Raw genomic sequence first — 20,540 nt, 5'->3', positions numbered from 1 at the left:
CTAAAGCACACATTACAGTACCTGCTCCTGAGTCAGTCCTCTGTAACGAATCCCTCCATCTCTAGGAGGCCGAATGATGGCACACCCTGATAAAAACACAGAGAGACAAAGAAAGTACCAGAGAGGGAGAATGAAGACAGTGCATACAGAGAAATAACCAAATAAACAACACTCTATTCATTACATACATCTCTTATTAGTTTCAATATTAAATGATAAGGGCTTTTTAAAAAAAAAAAAAAATCTGTGTTAGGATTACAGCTATGAGTAATTTTTTATTTTAATTCTTATCATTTACAAACATAGCAGTTTACTGTACACACTGCAACACTAAATATAAAACACCGCAGATGGGTAGCAGGAATCTTGAAGTAAAAAAAAAAAGGCTGGAAAAAAAAAGTTAAACGCTGGAAAACCAAAAACACACAGAAACATCAAATGACATGAAAAAAAAAAAACACAGCAAAACCAAAAACGCAAAATATTAGATAACATGCCAAAAGTAAAATGCTGCAAAACCCAAACAGAAAAAAACTTCAAAGAACATGCAAAAAGAAAGACACTGCAAAACTAAAAACACACAAAAACATCAAAGAACATGCAAAAATTAAAACACTGGAAAACCAAAAACACACAAAAACATCAAAGAAAATGCAAAAAGTAAAACGATGCAAAACAACAAGACAAAACCAAAAACACATTAAAAAGGACCAGTAAACGCAAAGTTAATCCGTGTTTCCAAGCGGTAAATGAACAACAGTAATTGGTTATTTTAAAGTTATTAGAATCACTGCGATGTGTATCATTACAGAAACAGAATCAAGTTGCATAAAATATATTAGCAGCAATTAATTTAACCATAGTCATTTATATAATTAAGTAATTATTTTTCTCCGGAAAAAAAAAAAATCCATTAAGCCAATTGTATTTTAAAAGAGCGTTTGTGAATGATTGAGAGGTGTTTCCTTAAAAAATTAACAGGAATCTAGACTGAACTTCTGTTTATAGCACATTCTCATCACTCGTTTTCTCAATACAGTTTTCGAAAGAAGTGGTGAGTCTCTCATTTAGACAAAGTCTAAGACATCTTAAAGCCATCTTAAAACTCAAGTATTGGTCTTACCAATATATAATGTTCTAGACGTTTATAATGTTAGACGTTTTTTTTTTCTTTAGTTCATCACAGAGCTTATACAGGATACAAGTCATTAACAAGACAGAATATAAGGATAAAGCACATTCGCACTGTATGTATACATTGCATATGTTGCATGTGACTGGGTATACACTTACTGGCCAATGTATTAGGAACACAATATTAATATAATAAAAGAATCAAATTTGTTTTAAACTCCTTGTGAGATGGATCCCACAAAGCAGTGAAAACATTCCCTGGTCCAGGTTGTCATCACATAACTGATGATTTGTCAGCTACATGATAAGAATCTCTATCTAGGTTGTTTTTTTTTTTGTGGGGGGGGATAGTGGCACCAGTCTTTATAAACTCTATAGAATGTTATAAGTAAATCAGCAGAGAGATCAGCTGATTCTGCAGCCTGTCTGGCGGTAACATCCTTATTATGGTCAAAGTCGCTAACGGAGATTACACGGATTCCTTCTGTCGGATGAATTGCACTGTAATGTGTATCATACATGGTTAATTGAATAATAACATGCATGAATGAGCAGGCGTACCCTTGCTCCTGATAAAACAGCCAGTGAGTGAACATAATATTGAGCTATATAGAGGTATATAGAGTGCTCTCTCTCTCTCTCTCACACACACACACACACACACACACACACACACACAAACATTACCTTCAGTTGTTGAATTATGCATGGATGCAATAAGTGTGGGAAGCACGTTGGAAATTACAAGAAACAACAGCTGCACCATTTCTGCATCTAATAAAAGATGAAAGAGAGATCTGGATTAAAATAACCAACATTGTCCAACCAATTAAGCTCTCAATACAGCTCATTTGCATCAACACATTTATAGCGTATCTACATTTATATGGAAGCGTGACGTCCATGTGGAGCAGTAGTCTCTCAGCTAACACAGACTCAGACAGGTTAAACATCTTATAAGCAAAGGAAAGTCAGCTTGGGTCAAGAATAAACACACACATGCATGCATGCTTTCATTCAGTAAATTAAGCAAGATGTCATCTTTTATTTTTTAAAAGAAAGAAAGAAAGAGAGTGAAATGAAAAGTAAACAATACAGAAATATAAAGTGTGTGAGAGAGAGAGAGAGAGAGAGAGAGAGAGAGAGAGAGAGAGAGAGAGTGATATGACGTGTATCCCGCCAGGCTAACAGTGGGAAACAGAGGGAAACTCTGCAGCGAGGATCAGAGGACATGGTTAAACTTTAAACATGTCCTCAGGGTCTCTGAATTGTAACACTGCGGCTATGTGACAGATATCTCCATCATCCATCCAAGTCCAACTACACACACTTTAAACTACATCTACACACACACACACACACACAAATATATGCATACATAATCAGGAATTTATGTAGAGTTTTGGCAAACATCCTTTAAAATCAGATCATTTGTGCCATTATTTGCTTTTTGCTTAGATGAATTTGTCTGAATGCAAACCGGTACAATAAATAGTTACATATCGTAGTTAAAATCGAAATCACAATATGTGTCAAAATAATCGTGATAATAATGTGATTCTTTACTTTAAAATTTTGCTCCTCCAAATTATGGGAGGATCTTACCATCTACACACACATGTACACTATCTCTTCCTCACACACACACAAAACACAGGGTAACAGTAAAGGCTCCAGGTATGCCCCAGTGCGATGCCGAGCATTGATCATATCATTGATATAAGGGCCTGGAATGCTGTGTCAGTATCTTATCAGGTTTGTTCCTGACATCCCATCCAGGGTGCATTTGTTCCCGCCCTCACACCCAGTGTTCCTGGGTTACGTCCCAGACCAGGATAAAGCGCTTAATGAAAGTAAATAAGGTCTAGATAAAAAAAAGACCTGAAAATACATTTACACATATAACAATGAATTCAATATTTCAATATTAGTATCTTTTTAAAGTCACAGCTAGGTCCGTGCTAAATATTTAAAAGCAAAAAATGATAAAAATAGATGTTGTACAGGAAGCAAGTTTATGTTTTGGAGCCTAAGACTGTTAGCTTGAACTTAGAGGGACATTTTCCAGCACGGGCTCTTTGGGGAAGGATGTGGACTACACGCGTCTGTCAGATAAGTGAAAGGTATTTTCAGTGGAGTTTACTGGGGTACTGCAATACAATAAACTATGCATCATTAAAAAAAAAGTGGCGTATTGGCGTAGTGGTTAGCACTGTCGTCTTGCACCTCCAGGGTGGGGGTTCGAATCCCACCTCGGGGTTAAATCTGTTTGCATGGAGTTTGCATGTTCTCCCTATGCTTGATGGGTTTCCTCGGGGTGCTCCGGTTTCCTTCCACACATGTCCAAAGACATGTAGGTTAGGCCAACTGGCATTCCCAATTTGCCTGCAGTGTGTGAATGTTGACCGGAGGTCCCACCACGGTTGTAAAAATGGGAATAAATAAAATGGCCTCCACGGTCCCTAGTTGGACATCAGAGGTTCATGGATGGAACATGGAAGTCAGTTATCGACATGACTGTTAGTTTCCTTATTAACATTTAAAAGAAAAAAGTCTTGAAAATTGATGTTGTACAGGAAGCAGGTCGATGTTTTAGACCCTAAAACTGGACAGATTAACTTTATGGGACATTTTCCAGCACCATCTCTATGGAGAGGGACACCAGGCCTTTCGGATAAATGAAAGATCGTTTTATTGGATTTATAGTCATGGAGTTTTATATAATAAACTTATAATAAATTTACATTTACATCCAACTTTACAGACTCCACCACCCTCCTTCATCTACATTTATATTCGATTATCATTTAAGCTTTTTGTTTTTAAATAATTATTTTATAAAAAATAAAACACACACACATTATATATATATATACATATACATACATATATACGTGTGTGTTTTATTTTTATAAAATAATTATTTAACAACAGAAAGCAGCGTAGTGTTGTGTATATATATAAGTATATAATATAAATATATATAAATATATATAATATACTTATATAATTATTTTATAAAAATAAACACACACACAAATATGTGTGTGTGTTTTATTTTTATAAAATAATTATATAAGTATATATATATATATAAGTATATTTTATATATATATATATATATATATATATATTATAATAATAATAAATTTATGATTTAACAACAAAAAGCATAAATGATAATCGAATATAAATGTAGATGAAGGTGGAGTCTGTGAAGTTGGATGTAAATGTTGTTAACAGTTGGTGTTGAAATACTATGTAGCCACTAAACAAAAACAAACAAACAGACAAACAGCTCTTTGACAGAAGTGAGGACTGAAATTAGATACAATGTATTTATCTACAGTATAGACGCAGATCAGTATAGATGTAGAACAAACTGATTTACTTACATATCTTGACAGGCCCGGTGCAAAAAAACAAACAAAATAAAAACAGAAAGAAAAGAAAGAAGAAGAAGAAGAAAAAACGGCCTTGTAGAATAATTTCCGCTTATTGGCTGTTTACATGCACGAAAATGTGCAGTGATTTAATAGTGCAAATCCCGCGTCGTTGCATAGGCAGACATATGGAGATGGCTTAGAGCGGCTCTCTGCGTGTATTGCTTTGCAAAATGATAAAAATAAATAAAAATCCATCTGAGATCTTACTTCCTATATATATATTTATATTAGGTATATACAAATACAAATACACCGCTTATAAATGTTTCACGCTCGGTCCATCCTTCCTCTCCTCCTCCTCCCTTCTTTTTTTCCACTCTTCTCCATCCCTGACGTTTTTTTTCCCCTCTCTCTCTCTCTCTCTCTCTCTTCTATCCGTCTCCAACAAACACCGCCCCCTAGTGTTCATACTCGCAAATCGATTGTTCTCCTCAAAGTGAAGGATGGACGTTCTGTCCAATCAGAGAGCTCGTTTAAAAAAAGGGGGCGGGGCTTTTAGGATGCAGGTGGGGAAGGAAAAAGTCTTCCTGACGTGCGACGTCACATAAGGACGCTAGGGGGGGTATGTGTGCGGAGCTCTCCTTCAGCACCACCACCACCATCATCATCATCATCATCGACCTGCTTGGTTAATTTCAGCCGGCTGGTAAATGGCCATCAGACTAAAATGCGGTTGAATATCTTATGCGTTTTTTGGAGTGCACCAGCTTCCAAACCATAGTGTCATTAGTGGTGGGTTGTGCCTTTCCCCTTCCTCTTTATCTTCATCTCATCATCTATTTATACACAGTGTTGATGAATAATTAAGGATAGAAGATAAGATCTGTTCTGCTCCAAAACCCTTTCCTTGAAATGTAAATGCACATTATTTTTACATCCAGAAAACACACACACACACAATCATACAATCAGATTTTTTACCGAGTTAAGCCAGATGCAATGCTGTACAGACCTAAATTAAGCGCCGTCTCAGTGTCCCAGGGAAAATCTTTCACCGTTGACATTTCAGGATATAATCTGCATCACAAATGATGCACGAGTTTTAATCGAACCCATTTCGCACAATGTCAAAACTGTCATCCTGAGGACATCTGGTCCCAAACCGATAAGATAAATCATGGAGGTGGTTGCACGGGTGAAACAGAAGGGCAACTGCCTTGCACTGTCATTTTGAGAACATTAATTTCCCCTAAGAAATGAATCAGATATTCTGCATGTCATTGTCCTGTACCTAACCAGATGGGCCCCTGGCCTTTACCACCCCATGTGCAGAAATCTGGACACGCAGGCAGAGAGAGCATCACGCACACAGGGCAGATCTAAACTGAGTGCAAAAATTTTTGATTAGTGAATAAGTGTTAAAAAATTATCTTGAGATGAACGATGCTTTTCTCATAAACCTGGCTTCTATTATTTTTGTTTTTGAATAAATGTAATAATCACTATCCATGTTAAAAATCCTTCCACATTCCGCTGTAGTCACTTCGCTAGCAAAAGATATCAAATCTTTTTTTTCTTTTTTTTTCGTATGTGGCTCAGATTTCTTTTATAACATTGTGGGAAGCACAAACCACATGGAACGTGATCTTTTCCATTCTGATTTGGGCCACTTCCCTGTGTGCTCCTAAATCTGATACAGAATTTTTTTCTGATATGACCTTAAACTAAACAGTCAGATCAGAATTTGTGCAACTTTTACATCAATCCAGGAGGAAGAAGTCTGTGGTAGGATAGTGAGGGAACAGACTTCATAAACATTTGCTGTGGCAAAATTAGAAGGTACATATTGCATCCGCTCCGTGCTCAAAGAGATCTTAAAATAAATGCCTGAACACAGCCGTAGGAGAACCTGACTGCAGGGAAATGAAAAAGTTAAAAGGAAAATTTGAACATACCGAGAGCACGACGAGAGAGCTGTCTGAATAACATCGCATTTTTTCATTACCACGTTATGCACTTCTCCCATGTGCATATGGTTAGTTTAGAAGCTTGTCAGACTAATATTAGATATACTTTAGGTCACACTGAAAACATAGTATAAACATAGTTTGATAGAAATTGGATTTGTTCTGGAATTAGGCCAGTATTGCCAGCAGTGTGAATGTAGCCTTATCATTTTCCACTATAAAAATCATTCCGTAAATATGGTAGCACTTATGGCGGGATTTTTTCATAACATGACGAGGTTCCTTTCGTACTCTAGAGAGACTGGGTAATGAAATTGTCGAGGCAGAAACCTAGCGGCATAGGTATAGGATTGAAATTGGGAAGGCCGGGACGAATGGGAGGAGACGGGGAATATTAAGGAGATCCTATACCTATGCCTCTAGGTTTATGCCGTGACCATTTCATCACCCAGTCTCTCTAGAGTACAAAATGGACCTCGTCATGTCAGACTGGATATGAGCTACATTGACATTCCCTCTCGAAAGACATCCATCAGTAATTTAATCTTCAACTCTGCTCAGGCTCTATATCTGGGCTCTCTCAGGAGACACACAAGCAGCAAGCATAAGAGAAAAGCGTGCGATGTGAGAGATAAGATATTGTCATTGTGCTTCTCGTTCAGGCGCACAGCTCGACTCGGGAGGAGCATCACATGACTGCTTCCGCTGGCAAAGACATATCTCTCTCTGCATTAGGGTCATCTGAAGGACAGAGACAGAATTGGAAATGCAGGCTTTACTGAGAACGCCTCCAGATTTTTCAGAAAAGAGGCCAACTTTAGATCTGAGCCATGACCACCTGACCTTCATGATTCCTGTCGGCTAATAATTTTTACAGAGTCTCAATTCTCATTATTATTGAGGTAACTAAACGTTTTTATTGATACGATTATCCATTCTATACAATACGATTATGCAGCACTCTTGATAAAACATGTTCATATGTCTTGAGGAAAAGAGGAAAGTAATAATACAACTAAGAAATGTTATATTTCCATACATGAAGAATATGAATAGAAAGCTCTAATTCAATTGCATAAAACTTAACTGTACACGTGAACTTAATGTGTAACAAAGCATTGTTCTGTCAAGCACTGCAAAAACATCTTTACAGGAGAGGGCATTAAAACAAAATGTATACATGTCATTAAAGCAAACTAGCTTATAGATAGTTCACAGAAATCCACAGCTATGACCATCTTGAATAATAAACATCTAAAATGTTATTAATAATCAATAGTCAGCCGTCATAACAACTATTTTGACTATAGAATGCATGTTTAATATTTAAAACATGATACACCAAAGCTTCACTTGTTGAATAAAAATAAATGAACACTGAAATCAATAGAAAACTCTTATAATAAACAATTTACTGAACATAGCAATAAAGCAAGGAAAATACTTGCAATCTACACAGCAGCATTTCTTGTGGATACACACAAACTAAAACACTGAAAAGTCTATTAAGCTCAACCCTGGTAACAATTATCTCACTTAAAACATATTCTTGGTGTGCTAATATTGAATAATATACAGTGTATGAAAGAAGGAATGGGATAATTTAAGGCTAATTTCAATGAGACTTTAAGGGCAGTGTAAGTACCGAAATCATTTCATAGAAACAGGAGGCAGGAGACAATCATGTCCCTGTAGGAATCAGTAAGTCAGTATTGCTTTTTTTTTTTAGTGAACTGATATATATTTAAGTTTAAGATAGAATTTTTGGAAAAAAAAGAATGAAAGTTACGTTGCATGATCAACATGAGAGTTAGAGTGAACTAATTCACGATGTCAGTGAAAATTATATTTAGAGATAATCAATTCTAGGGGTGTAATTATTTGACCATTTTCAATCGATTCATCGATTTAAAAAGCAATGACTGAAATAAATTGAGGTCACAATCATTATTATTGATGCACACTAACCAGCCACAACACTAACACCACTGCCAGGTGAATTAAGTAACACTGAATATCAATTAGACACCAGGAAACTGGTGATAGGATCATGGGGAGTCAAGGCACACGGGGACCAAAAACCAGCTTGTCCAGTTTGATCCCACAAAAAAAGCAGATAGCCGAATCGCCGGCCATGAGAGAAAGGCACCAGAACACCCAGCAGGCCAGGAGCCCAGGACGCCAATGCGGCATCCAAACTCTCCAGATCCCAACCCAACTGAATGGCAATTAAGATGTGCCAAAGATGTTCGGTCCACAGTGGCCCCACCCACATTAATGGTTTTAATGTTATCTGTTTATGTTATGATCTGTTTATAATCAGTTAGACTTTATTAACTGATATGCAAACAATTTTATAGGCCATGAAGGTGATTTGCCTGTAACCTTCATACTTAAAACAGTTACTGTACATCACCATGCGCAAATTAACAGCAGGCTTTTACCACAGAACCCAAAACAAAGTTGGTCATATATCGATCAGAGGCAACTAAATTAAATAAGATATCTTGTCATATTATATAATACACAGTATTATATCATTAATAAAAAATTTAATCGATGTTTCATGAATTTTAATTATTGTGACAGAACAGATTTAACCAACAGCAAACCAAATCAGTGGCTTAAGATCTGAGATCATCCTGTATCTTTCCATATATTGCAAATCAGCTCTAAAACTCATTCACACACCCAAAGGTTTTGTCTTCTGCAGCTTGTGGAAGATTGAAACATTGCCTTTGTGACCTTAAGCCTGTCTGGGTTAAAGAGGTGTAAATTGACTTGAGGGGTAATTACTGAGGTGGCTATTTATTGCTTTTTAGCAGCTGCCTTTCAAGTGTCAGTCAGTTCCAACCTGTAATGTAATGTCTTTAAAATGCCATTGTACATAAAATAAACAAACAAAAAAAATCTACCATTTCTATTTTAATACCAGATTGAACTTGGAGCTGAGTTTTAAGAAAGGCTTTAAGGCTTGTGCACTTAAATAATAAATGCAGAACAAATCATAACAGCACTCTGGTCAGTTTAAAATACATGTGTTCTTTGTGTTGACTTAATATTTTAATGTATTGTATTTTTTCTGTAATTTTTTTGTCAGTATCTAAGAAAACAAAGTAAAAAAACAAAAGTGAGCTTAAAAGAGGCTGGCTGAAAACTCAATGAATTGATTATCAGTTCAGTATTTTTGTTTTAAGGCTAACTGTAAAATCATTTTATTCATATCTACAAGGTGCTCTAAGCAATTTTAAAGACTTTGATTAATATGAGTTTTATGAGAATTGCCAGCAGTGTGTCTTCTAATAACGTTATCTGGATCTCCAGGTGATGTTCTCAAGCAGTAACGCTTTTTTTTTTTGGTTCAGTTCATTTACAAGTTCTGCTGTTAATATCAGCATCAACAAAATCCTCCGCACCACAGATGGTCTTTTTAATATCTCACCTTTCTTACTATATTGCAGAATGAGTGTGTTTGCCTCTGTGCTTGCACTCTAATTACCTGCTGAACCACTGCACAAAATTACACTGGCTTCAGATTCATGAGCCTGGATCTGGGGTATAAGTCCGTCTCTCAATAGTCATCGCAAGCATTCACAAGAAGTCCATTTCTTTCCAATCCCTTTCCTGATGCAAAGTGCAATTACAGAGCTAATGCTCTCACTAATGGGACAATTGCTAAAGAGATCGACAGTACTGCACTAATCTAGTTTAAATCAAATATACGCAGTGAAACTTCTTGCCTTGATAATGATTTTAAAATGCAGGACATTTTTCTTCACGAGTTTAAATCTGACATACTGGTGCCCCTGACATAGAGACCGTATTATGCCAGATGTTAAACTACGCAGATTAAGAAGGCGTGCTGGGACAATACCCAGCCCAGTTGGAACATAAGTCTGGACAATACATTAAAATGATAACCAGAAGTAACCAGGTGGTTTACAAGCGAGCTGGTCAGTGATGTAGACGTACAGACGATATCCGTCATGATATTGTGAAATTGTCATTCAAGTAATAAGTAGCTGATTGGTCTTTTTTTTTTTTAAACCCCCTAAAATAGATCTTCTATGACGAATGGTATGAAGTGTGCGTGAATGTGACAGATTGACGTCCCCTTCAGGGTTTACTCCCATTTTAAACCCTGTGTCCTCCCTTTTCAGGATAGAGCAGCTATCGAAGATGTATAAATCACTTAATTAATTTTTTTAATTCTTTTCAAATGCTATTTTTCTGCAATTAAAAGTTTAAAACCATTGTGTTGCTTTTTTTTGGATTATGACTACTGTTTTATATGATTATTATGTTATCATCACGTATTGTGCACTCTGGAAATGTCTTCAAGTATCACTGAATCGTGCACTCCTGTTCACACCTTCTCCTTTACGTTACCCTGACATGAGCTTACTCACAAACTCACACTCCTGTGATGTTGCTTAACAACCTGCTCTTGTTTCTCAAGCTCTGTAAAATCAGCCTTTTTGTCCTTCCTGTGTTCCGCTTCTCCAGTCTGCACCCGTTCCTCTTCTTCTCCAGAAAGACTAACAGAGTCACTCAGCTGGCCGAGATGCTCGACAGAGTCGCACTTCTCCAAATCAGAAGCGACGGTTTTAAAGCTAAAAACAGAGGTGGAGTCAGAGCCCACTCCGGACAACGGCCTGGGTTTTCCTCCCTCCCACCAGCCAGACTCCCTATGCCTCTCCACCCACTCTCGCGTCTTAGCTTCTTGGCCGTCCACCCATTCATTTGTCTTATTGCGCTCTCCAGTTTCAGTCCTCGTAGTAATTACCGCCTCGGCTCCGATCGGAGGACTGCGTGTTTGGAAGGATTTCGCAGAGCCGTTTGTAGAGTCCGGTCCTCTCTGGGCGTGGATCTCCTCGCTGATTTTCTCCAAACGCTGCAGAGTGTAGGAGTAATGCCTTTTCACTTCAGTCACACGCTCTTCTAACAGAGTTACCTTCAATTTATGCTCCTGCAAACATGATAAAAGAGGTCTCAGCACAATCAGTTTGGCATGCAGAAATATAAAGGGAATATAAAGAGAGAGAGAGAGAGAGAGAGAGAGAGAGAGATGTTCATGCAGTATGTAGGAATGTGTTTAGCAGAATAATCAAATCACAAAATAACTTTGTATCTTAAAACTGGAGCTAAAAGCTGTTCAAATATAGTAACAGATTTATAATCCAATCCCAGTAAAACTGTATAAAACTTAAATGTAAATAACACACATAATTAAAGGTCCCCTATTTTACTTTTTCACTTCTATTCAGAGAATGCAGTTTCAGGGTCTATGTAAATAAGCTACAGATGAGCACCAAGCTGGGGGAGGGTGTGTTTTATAATAAGGTCACATTAGGGGGAAAATTGAAAAACTAACAAAAATCTTCTAAGTGTTCAAAATATGACTTAAAAGTGAATTTTCCCCCTTTTAAACTTTTTATTAATGAGAACTTTATTGTACGTTCTTGGCATAGTAAGTGATTCATTGATTTCAAATCTACTTAACCTTAATATTGTATAATCACAAATGTAAAAAATAATCTCTATCATTTCCTCAAAAGCTTTAGCTTTTTTAGCCGTCACTTTTTCGCATTTATTTATTTATTATGTTTTAAATTTCTATATATTCTGCACACTGCTTGTAAAATTTGACTATTTTTCCACTACGTTTATTATGTATAGAAATGGGTTTTCACCCAACTGGCTTGGTATGCTCAAATATAAAGATAAAGGAAAAGAAATGTTTATGCACCCAGCAGGAACTATGTGCTATGTATAAGGAAAAAAGGAATTTGCACAGGGATGAAACTACACTTTTGTTTTACAACTTTACACTACATGGCCAAAGGTTACTTGACCCTGACCATCACAGCCATAAAACTACTGAGCATCCCGTTCCAGATGAATCACCCTTTAAGGTTACAATAACACCTACCCTTCAGGAAAGGCTTTTTATTAGTTTTTGGATGGTCACTGTGGGGATGTGTGTTCATTCAGCTATAAGAGCATTACTGAGATCAGAGGTGGTCACTGATGTCAGGAGAGGAGGCCTGGGGCGCAGTCAGTGTTCCAGTTCATCCCAAAGGTGTTCAATAAAGTAAAGGTCAGGATTGTGCAGGCAATTTTAATTTTTTCAACCTAAACTTGTCACCCCATGTCTTCATGGAGCTGGCTCTGTGTATGTGCATCGCTATACTGGAACAGGTTTGTGTGTCTCAGTTCCAGCGAAAATAAATTTAAATGTTACAGCACACAGAGACAGTCTGTACAATTGTGTGAATGACATATGGGTGTTATGGTCGGTTGTCCACATACTTTTGGCCATCTGATCGGAAGGTTCCAGGTTTGGACCCCAGCACCACCAAGTTGTCTCTGTTGGGCCCTTGAACAAGGCCCTTAACCCTCAACTGCTTGGGTATGTAATGATAAAAAAATGTAAGTCCTGTCTGTCAAAGGCTGAAATGTAAAAGTAAATGCGAAATGTATAATTACAGTTTCTAATTCAAATGATTTCGGCACTGTATTATTTTTTAGAAATAGTATAAGGTTTAGTTGTAATTTTAGATACCTCCTTGTCTTTGAAATGTATACATTAACCTCAGTCATTCGTTCTCAGTAAACAGTTACTCAGTGCGTATATAAATCTCACCACACAAATATCATCTGATGGGTTCCATCAGAACGAAGTGCAAAAAAACAAAGATCTGACTAACCTCCAATATGGATGTAAGCTGGACCTTGAGCTCGAAATAAGGCTTTGACTTAATAATGGTCCTCTTGAGGGATTTCTGCAGCGTCTGTACGTGAGCCTCGGCCGCCTGACACAGCTGGGTGACACGCATGTGCTCTCGTTCGCTCCGCAGCCGCTCGTCTTCAGCCTCGTTCACCTGCAAGAAGCAAAAAAAAAAAAGTAGAAAAAAAAACAGACCAGGCTTCATTTTAGTGACTCAACAGCAGTGTCTGAAAGCAATACTTATGCAACAAGAACTCCCTATGTGAGAGGTGAGACATCCACTGGAATGCATTTGCAGCAACGAGATGATGATCAGACAGTGTTTGAGTACATGAAGAAAACAAATCAGGCTATTTTTGTCTGACAGCATGACTGCGGAGGCTTAAATATAGGTCTATGCTGCCATTTATAATCTCAGTCATGGTTGCATTTCGACCTGCTTACACAGACACGCTATTACAGAGTCGTCAAGCCTGTGATCCTCACCGTGAGCCGTCAAAAAAAAATCTCAGGTTTTCCTTGGTCTATATACCTAAGCGCTGCCTGAGCTGTCAGTATTTTTTTTTCCACATTTAAACTGTTTGGAAATTTGCTCATGAATAATACAATAATGGAGTTCTGTATTTTACACGCACGGATCGGTTACCGCCATAAATTAAACATTTTCCCTAATCCGATCATGATCAGATGGAGTCGGAAAAGATCTGGCGCAAATGCACACGACGTGCATCGAATTCTTAACGCGATAAAAAAAAAGGAATCGGATCAGCTCCAAAAGATTTTGTCTAGCAGCAGAGAAGATGAGGCGATACAGACGGAAAACCCTATTTATACTCGCAGTCATGCTTACATTTTATCATGCTTTCCTGGTGTTAACCACACTGTTTTAGAGGAGTGATTAATAATGAGTGGTGGACCGATAATGAAAGGGCTAGCGGCTCATCAAAAAGAAGCGTGTTCGGTGGTATAAAAATAATCTCCCGCTCATATCAGGCTGAAAGCTGGCAGACGTCCCACACACTACCCGGCTTATTTGCATTTCACGCAGGAGAAGGGTCCAATTACAGTGTGTACAGAAAGCAGACGCAGCTGTAAAAACAACCACTAATAAAGATTTTTCCATCATCTGTTTAAGCAGCTGTTTTGAAGTTTGTGCAACCAAACAGAAACATAAAACTACAATAAAGTCAAAGATTAATTATGTCTAGAATTGGACTTTGACAAAATGACAAAGTAAATACTGTATAAGAGGGCTGGGCGATATGATGATTACAACATCAGAGTTAGGATGCAACACACTTTTTTTGTTGTTTTTTTAGAGATATTTTGGATATCATCAGAATAAACATAAAAAATACAAATTAATCTGATTGGAAGATACTGATTAAGTGTCTCAGTGGTATAATTGTATACTTATCCCCCCCACACGTATTTTTTTGGTATTAAATAACCTATGTAGACATGACCAGATTTAAATGCAAGACTCTGTGCATGTAGATATAGAAGATAAACAAATTGATGTATTGAAGAATTGTCTTTAAGTATTATAATATGACACCTTTTTCCATAAAACACAGTGCGGATTCTGGAGGGATGCCTTTTAAACCCAGTCTTACATACCCAATTAGCAATCTTGAACCAGACCCCCTGATTGATCTTTTTGGCATCAGTGAAAAGAAAGATAAGCGTATAACTCCAGCTAAACATTGTTTACTGCCCTTTGCATCCCTCCTGGCCCGGCGTTCTCTTTAACTGAAGTGGAAAGATGTCACCTCACCCACCCACACTCAGTGGCTCAGAGATATTATGTCCCGTTTGTCTCTGGAGAAAATACACTATTCGATCTGTGATCTGTTCACATTCTCTTTTCTTTGCATAAATAGTGTGCATTACATGTTTGCTTTATGTCTCTGATTAAAATTTAAAACACGGTGTGGATTGTACACCAGATACCTTGGCAGTGGCATGATTGAGCATTTCTTGCCAGGTCTGATCCAGAGTCTTATCTGCACCAAGGCCCTGCTCAGCCACGTACACCATCTCCCGTGCAGCCGTGTGCATGGAAACGGCCCTCTCGTATCTAAGCGCAGCCTTCTGGGTCTCCTGCTGGGCCTAGGAGGTGCATAACAAAATCAGAAAACATTAAGAGAGTCGTGGCCAAGCTGTGTAGGAGTAATCAGAGACTTCCACGGAAGTTATTTTAACCATAGCAGTACCTCTTTAGCTAATCTCCGTGCTTCATAGTATGGTCTGGCTTTCTCGATGCAAGAGCCCAGTTGAGAGCTTAGTGCATTAAGCTTCCTGGCTGAATCTGCAAAGATTTTTCTGTAGCTTGACCTCTCCTCCTAGTGGGGATGGAAAATAAAATAAGAGTCAGAAATTCAAACATAAATCAACTGTGTGTTCTATATCATGTTTTAGAAATCACAAGCTTCTGTGGTGGAAAAAATTTACGCATAACGTCAAAACCTCATATGATGAATTAAAGCATATGAAGATGGACCAAGTTTTCACACAAATAATATCCAGAGACATAAAAGCACTGAATCTTTTTTCTGTAATGCCTTCTAAAACATTTAAGACATTCTGCAAATAATCTCGTCCCACAACATTTCAAAGCCTAAAATATTCATAGGCCTCCGGATCAGGGCTGCGTACAGCTTCCAGAAAGGTTCTGTGCCAAGCCTGAGATGGTAATCTGTAAAAATCCATTTACGGGCCATCTTAAACTTCCTGGCAGCCAATTTTGGGGGGTGAAATTTTACTTGTACTCTAAACACAGAGCCCTAAACCACTGAACATCAAACATCCTTAAAGCACTGATGATCCACTCCCATATTTTACAATGTTGTATGGGCGATTTTATTTCATGCAGAGAAAGTTCAGTTTAGCTGCTCCAAACAACATGTTGTTATGTTGCTATGGAGATGGTGTCCAACATTTGACTTCGATACTTGGCAAACCCAGGAGATCTTACACAAACACACACACACATATCATGTGTGTGTAATATATCTGCCGTGTTTTTAACTGCTCAAGTCATATAAATTTAAATGTTCAGTACGTGGGGGTGTAGGTGGGCAGTCGTCTCTCTTTATCGTATGGAAACGTGGTTAATGGGTAATTGAGACATATTAATGGTTGGCAGGGTTTTTTCCCCGTGTGCAACCGATTATTCAGTCAAATGAGCTTCAGGATATTCAGCCTCTTTTAGCTTTTATTACAGCACACAATGAGGTGCTCCCAGAACATCTCTCTAACTGTTCCAAGTCTTGGAATATTCCTGTGCCATCAGGAAAAAAAACCCTCCATAAATTTAATGATCTAGTCATTCAGTACATTCAGGTCATCAGCTGACTTCATTTTATTGCCACATAGCGTTGCTAAGTCTAGACCTGACCAACCGAAGGGGCTTGTACAGTGGGCACTATACATGATAAGTGCAACTCATCAGACCACATGATCATTTCTATTGCTTCACACTCCAATGTTTATGACCCTAGCAAATTGGAGCTTTTTTAGGGCCCAAGCACTATGACACTAGTCCTACTGTATGTCATCATAGTGTGAGAGAGGCCATCATGTTCTTCTAAGAATCATCATCACCACCACCACCACCATCTGGAGATTATTGGGGGCCTTAACATGCTCAAAAAACATGAAAATTGGCAGACAGTTTGGAATCTGCTGCCATTAGGATGCCTGAAAGTCTGACACAAGGTTTTTTTGTAGTTTGCAAAATGCACCCAAAGGATTTTGACGTTCTCCTTTAAGGGGATTTACAGATCGCCACCAAACCGGGACTATGTGATCTCAATACATTGAGGATGAATGACAATGACGTAATAGCCATGAGGTCATCATGTTGATATCAGTATGTTATATATTATATGATAATATAATTGTATTATATAATAATACAGTTATAAAATAATGTAATAATTGTAGTTATTTGTAGAACTACAAGTTAATTGTAGTAAGACATCTTCGTGCTTCGGTGAATTGTTGCTGTTAAAGATGTAAAAGTCAACAAGCATGCTAAATCTTATTTGCTTACAAATTAAATAAAGCATTTTATCATAATAAGTGTCTATGTACTTTGTGTGACAGGTCCAGTCATAGGGTTTGGACACACCTTTTAATTCAATGTTTGTTTTTAGTAATATATTTTCTACATTCTGGTACAATACTAGATCTTTTACTAGAACTGTAAAATGTGACATAAAACACATTAAATAATTAAAAAACAACAACAACAGCAGGGGTGGGACAGTGCAGATGGGACGGTTTGGGGACAGAGTTAGAGAGGCCAGAATAAGATGGTTTGGACATGGATGAGGGGTATATCAGGAGGATAATGTTACAGATGGAGCTACCAGGCAGGAGGAAAAGAGAAAAACCCAAGAGGAGAGATAACCTGCAGGAGGTTTGAGTGGTAGACAATATAGGAGAAAAAAGAGCAGCAGAAACAAGAAAAAGAAGAAGAAATAACAGACATAGACATAGCTCGAATGCCTTCAGAATTGTTTTACATGTAAAAATAAATAAAAAAGTAAAGAAAGATCATGGAATTAGAAGATGTGTCTAAACTTTTGACTGGTAGAGCATGGTTAAAAAAAACATTAAAAAAAAAATTAATTAGGAATTTCTGTATCAGACCATGCTTTAAGGAGAAAAATTTTGTTAGTGGAAAGGAGTTTCATATTTTATACATTTTCTTTTTTTTTCTCCTTTTTGTTACTTTTCTTGCAGCATTATTGATCTTGGGTGCACATTTCAGACCTTTTACCTATCTGAACTGAACACACTAGGGGAGTAAGTGTTACCTCTAGTTGCAGCTCCAGCTGGTTGATCTCCTCACTGGCTTCATTCAGATGCTCGAGCTCCTCCTGGACACAACAAGTTCAGTTAGCCAGCAAAAATATCCATGCAAACATTCCATCAAGATGCTAAACAATCTCAAATGAAGTACACTGCAAAATTAAATGCTTTTGAAATGAATGATTTTGAAAATTGGATGGAGACAAAAGGTGACAAATGAAAGAATCCAAAGAGATCTGAGACAAGAAAAAAAAAGACCTATGGGTAAAGTTATCGAGGAGCGTAAAATTGGGTGTGTTTGGACAAGTTGGGGGAAGAAAGATTAATCAGGCTGATGAAACAGAGAGTAGGAAGACCGTCAAGAGGATGGATTGATGACATCATGATAGAAGGGAAGATAGATAGATAGATAGATAGATAGATAGATAGATAGATAGATAGATAGATAGGGCATTTGAACAAAACCAGATTCTGATTGGATTACTGATCACAAGGTCCCAGGTTCAAACCCTATTTGAGCAAAACCCTTAACCCTCAACTGCTCAGATGTATAATGAAATGATGGATAAATGGATGGGTAGATAGATAGATAAATAGATAGATGGGACGATAGATAGATAAATAGATAGATAGATAGATAGATAGATAGATAGATAGATGGGAAGGTAGGTAGATAGATAGATAGATAGATAGATAGATAGATAGATAGATAGATAGATGGGAAGGTAGATAGATAGATAGATAGATAGATAGATAGATAGATAGATAGATGGGAAGGTAGGTAGGTAGATAGATAGATAGATAGATAGATAGATAGATAGATAGATAGATAGATAGATAGATGAGGCATTTGAACAAAACCAGATTCTGAATGGATTACTGATCAGAAGGTCCCAGATTCAAACCCTATTTGAGCAAGACCCTTAACCCTCAACTGCTCAGATGTATAATGTAATGATGGATAAATGGATGGGTAGATAGATAGATAGATAGATAGATAGATAGATAGATAGATAGATAGATGGGAAGGTAGATAGATAGATAGATAGATAGATAGATAGATAGATAGATAGATAGATGGGAAGGTAGGTAGATAGATAGATAAGGCATTTGAACAAAACCAGATTCTGATTGGATTACTGATCAGAAGGTCCCAGGTTCAAACCCTGTTTAAACAAGGCCCTTAACCCTCATCCGCTCAGATGTATAATAAAATTTAAAAAATGTAAGTCGCTCTGGATAAAGGCGTCTGCTTAATGACTGAATGTAATGATTGATTGACTGATTGATTGATTTCTCAGATACCTGTATCCTGGGGTCCAGCTCCTCGTCTGCCTCCTGTTGTTGTTGTTGTTGTTGTTGATCCAGCACTTGACACGTTTCAGTCTCTTCCCTTTTCGCAGACTCGCCATCAACATCTCTGTCTTTAAAATTCATTCCACAATCTTGTATTCTTTCTCCGAGACCTTGAATTTGCTCACAGTTTTCCATTTTCTGAACAGACACAGATCCGGGAGGACTCTCTCTCAGGCCAGTCTGCTCCATCATCTCCATGTTCACCACCAGTTCAGTCTAACACAAGACTAACATGCAATGCAATGCAAACAAAACAAAACAAACAAAAAAACGATCCGGAACAATTTACGCTCAGTAGAGAATCAGATGCGGCACTAATGCGGACATGTTTATGTTTTCCTCTCCCTCCTCCTCTTTATCAGCTCAGCTAGCAGTCCAGAGCTAACCTGCTGAATGAGGAGCATACTGCACTAATCCGACAACCAGCATCGAATAACTGCTAACACTACTCACACGTCTGCATAATAACGTAGACACTGTGAAATGGCTAAATTAATTAAGCTTTTATTTATTATAAATTCTACTCAGTCGTACTCACTCACTCGACAACGCTAGCTAAAGGAAAGTAACGTTATTTCAGAAACGCGTAGGCGTGCGTGGGCAGCTCGGCTTCCGTAGCCTGATGACGAATACTGACGTTTTCGATTTGTGTCACGAATCGATGAGCGCGTGCTTCGTGTCTTAGTCAGACACCTGCATACTGTAAATCCCCAAACACACACACACACACACATATATTATTTTTTTTATGTGCTATATTAAATAAGCAACACTATAGGAAAATAACCAGAAACATGGTGGTGTGTTCTGTTTGTTACCACCCTGTCCTGGACTTGATTATTTTCCTAGTACTGCACACACCAAAGTGTTTTGTTTTACATTCAGGCATTTGCATTTAGTCTTGCTTTTTTATTAAAATAATTCCAGTTAATGTTATGTACTGTAATCACCATATGCTTTTAGTAAGGCAAAAATGCAGCTTGCCATGTTTCTGAGAAACCACCCTGCTGTAAATTCCACTTCAGTCTGCCAGCTCTCAAAACACAGACACATGCTGGTGCTGTATTTTATTGTCCAGATTTCTGAAATGCTTAGGTTGGTGTTATTTTTTAAAATATATGATAGGCCTCACACCTCCAGGGTCGA

At 37.6% G+C, this 20,540-nt stretch overlaps 2 protein-coding genes across 2 annotated transcripts in view; both read right to left on the bottom strand.

Moving 5' to 3' along the window:
* The window catches only part of gabbr1a (gamma-aminobutyric acid (GABA) B receptor, 1a), a 60,124-nt gene extending 55,252 nt beyond the window's left edge, over positions 1–4,872 (bottom strand). The window contains exons 1-3 of the mRNA XM_053506680.1: positions 4,530–4,872; positions 1,822–1,908; positions 22–86 (exon numbers count right to left, since the gene is read on the bottom strand). Coding sequence (XP_053362655.1) covers positions 22–86; positions 1,822–1,900 — 144 coding nt within the window. The 5' untranslated portion in view covers positions 1,901–1,908; positions 4,530–4,872. The remainder of the gene's footprint in view (positions 1–21; positions 87–1,821; positions 1,909–4,529) is intronic.
* Positions 4,873–8,798: 3,926 nt separating this feature from the next.
* On the bottom strand, positions 8,799–20,011 carry sh3bp5la (SH3-binding domain protein 5-like, a). Its single transcript, XM_053507818.1, has 6 exons — positions 19,344–20,011; positions 18,044–18,106; positions 15,434–15,562; positions 15,171–15,329; positions 13,198–13,371; positions 8,799–11,456 (listed from the first exon to the last, which is right to left on the bottom strand). Exons 1-6 carry the CDS (start codon positions 19,590–19,592, stop codon positions 10,893–10,895), a joined length of 1,338 nt encoding a protein of 445 aa, XP_053363793.1. The 5' UTR covers positions 19,593–20,011; the 3' UTR covers positions 8,799–10,892.
* Between the last annotated feature and the right edge of the window lie 529 nt (positions 20,012–20,540).

The sequence above is a fragment of the Clarias gariepinus genome, chromosome 11, assembly GCF_024256425.1.
Source record: "Clarias gariepinus isolate MV-2021 ecotype Netherlands chromosome 11, CGAR_prim_01v2, whole genome shotgun sequence".
NCBI classification, from domain to species: Eukaryota; Metazoa; Chordata; class Actinopteri; order Siluriformes; family Clariidae; genus Clarias; species Clarias gariepinus.
Note: the sequence above shows the minus strand (reverse complement) of the source record. Positions and strands in the feature narration are given on the sequence as shown.

Bases quoted from the DNA above. Each gene is read 5' to 3' on its own strand.
- sh3bp5la (XM_053507818.1), bottom strand. From the start codon at position 19,592: ATGGAGATGATGGAGCAGACTGGCCTGAGAGAGAGTCCTCCCGGATCT. The intron at 13,372-15,170 runs GTATCTGGTGTA...TGCTTCTTGCAG, and splicing joins TCAATCATGCCACTGCCAAG to GTGAACGAGGCTGAAGACGA. The intron at 11,457-13,197 runs GTTAGTCAGATC...TCATGTTTGCAG, and splicing joins AGCTTACATCCATATTGGAG to GAGCATAAATTGAAGGTAAC.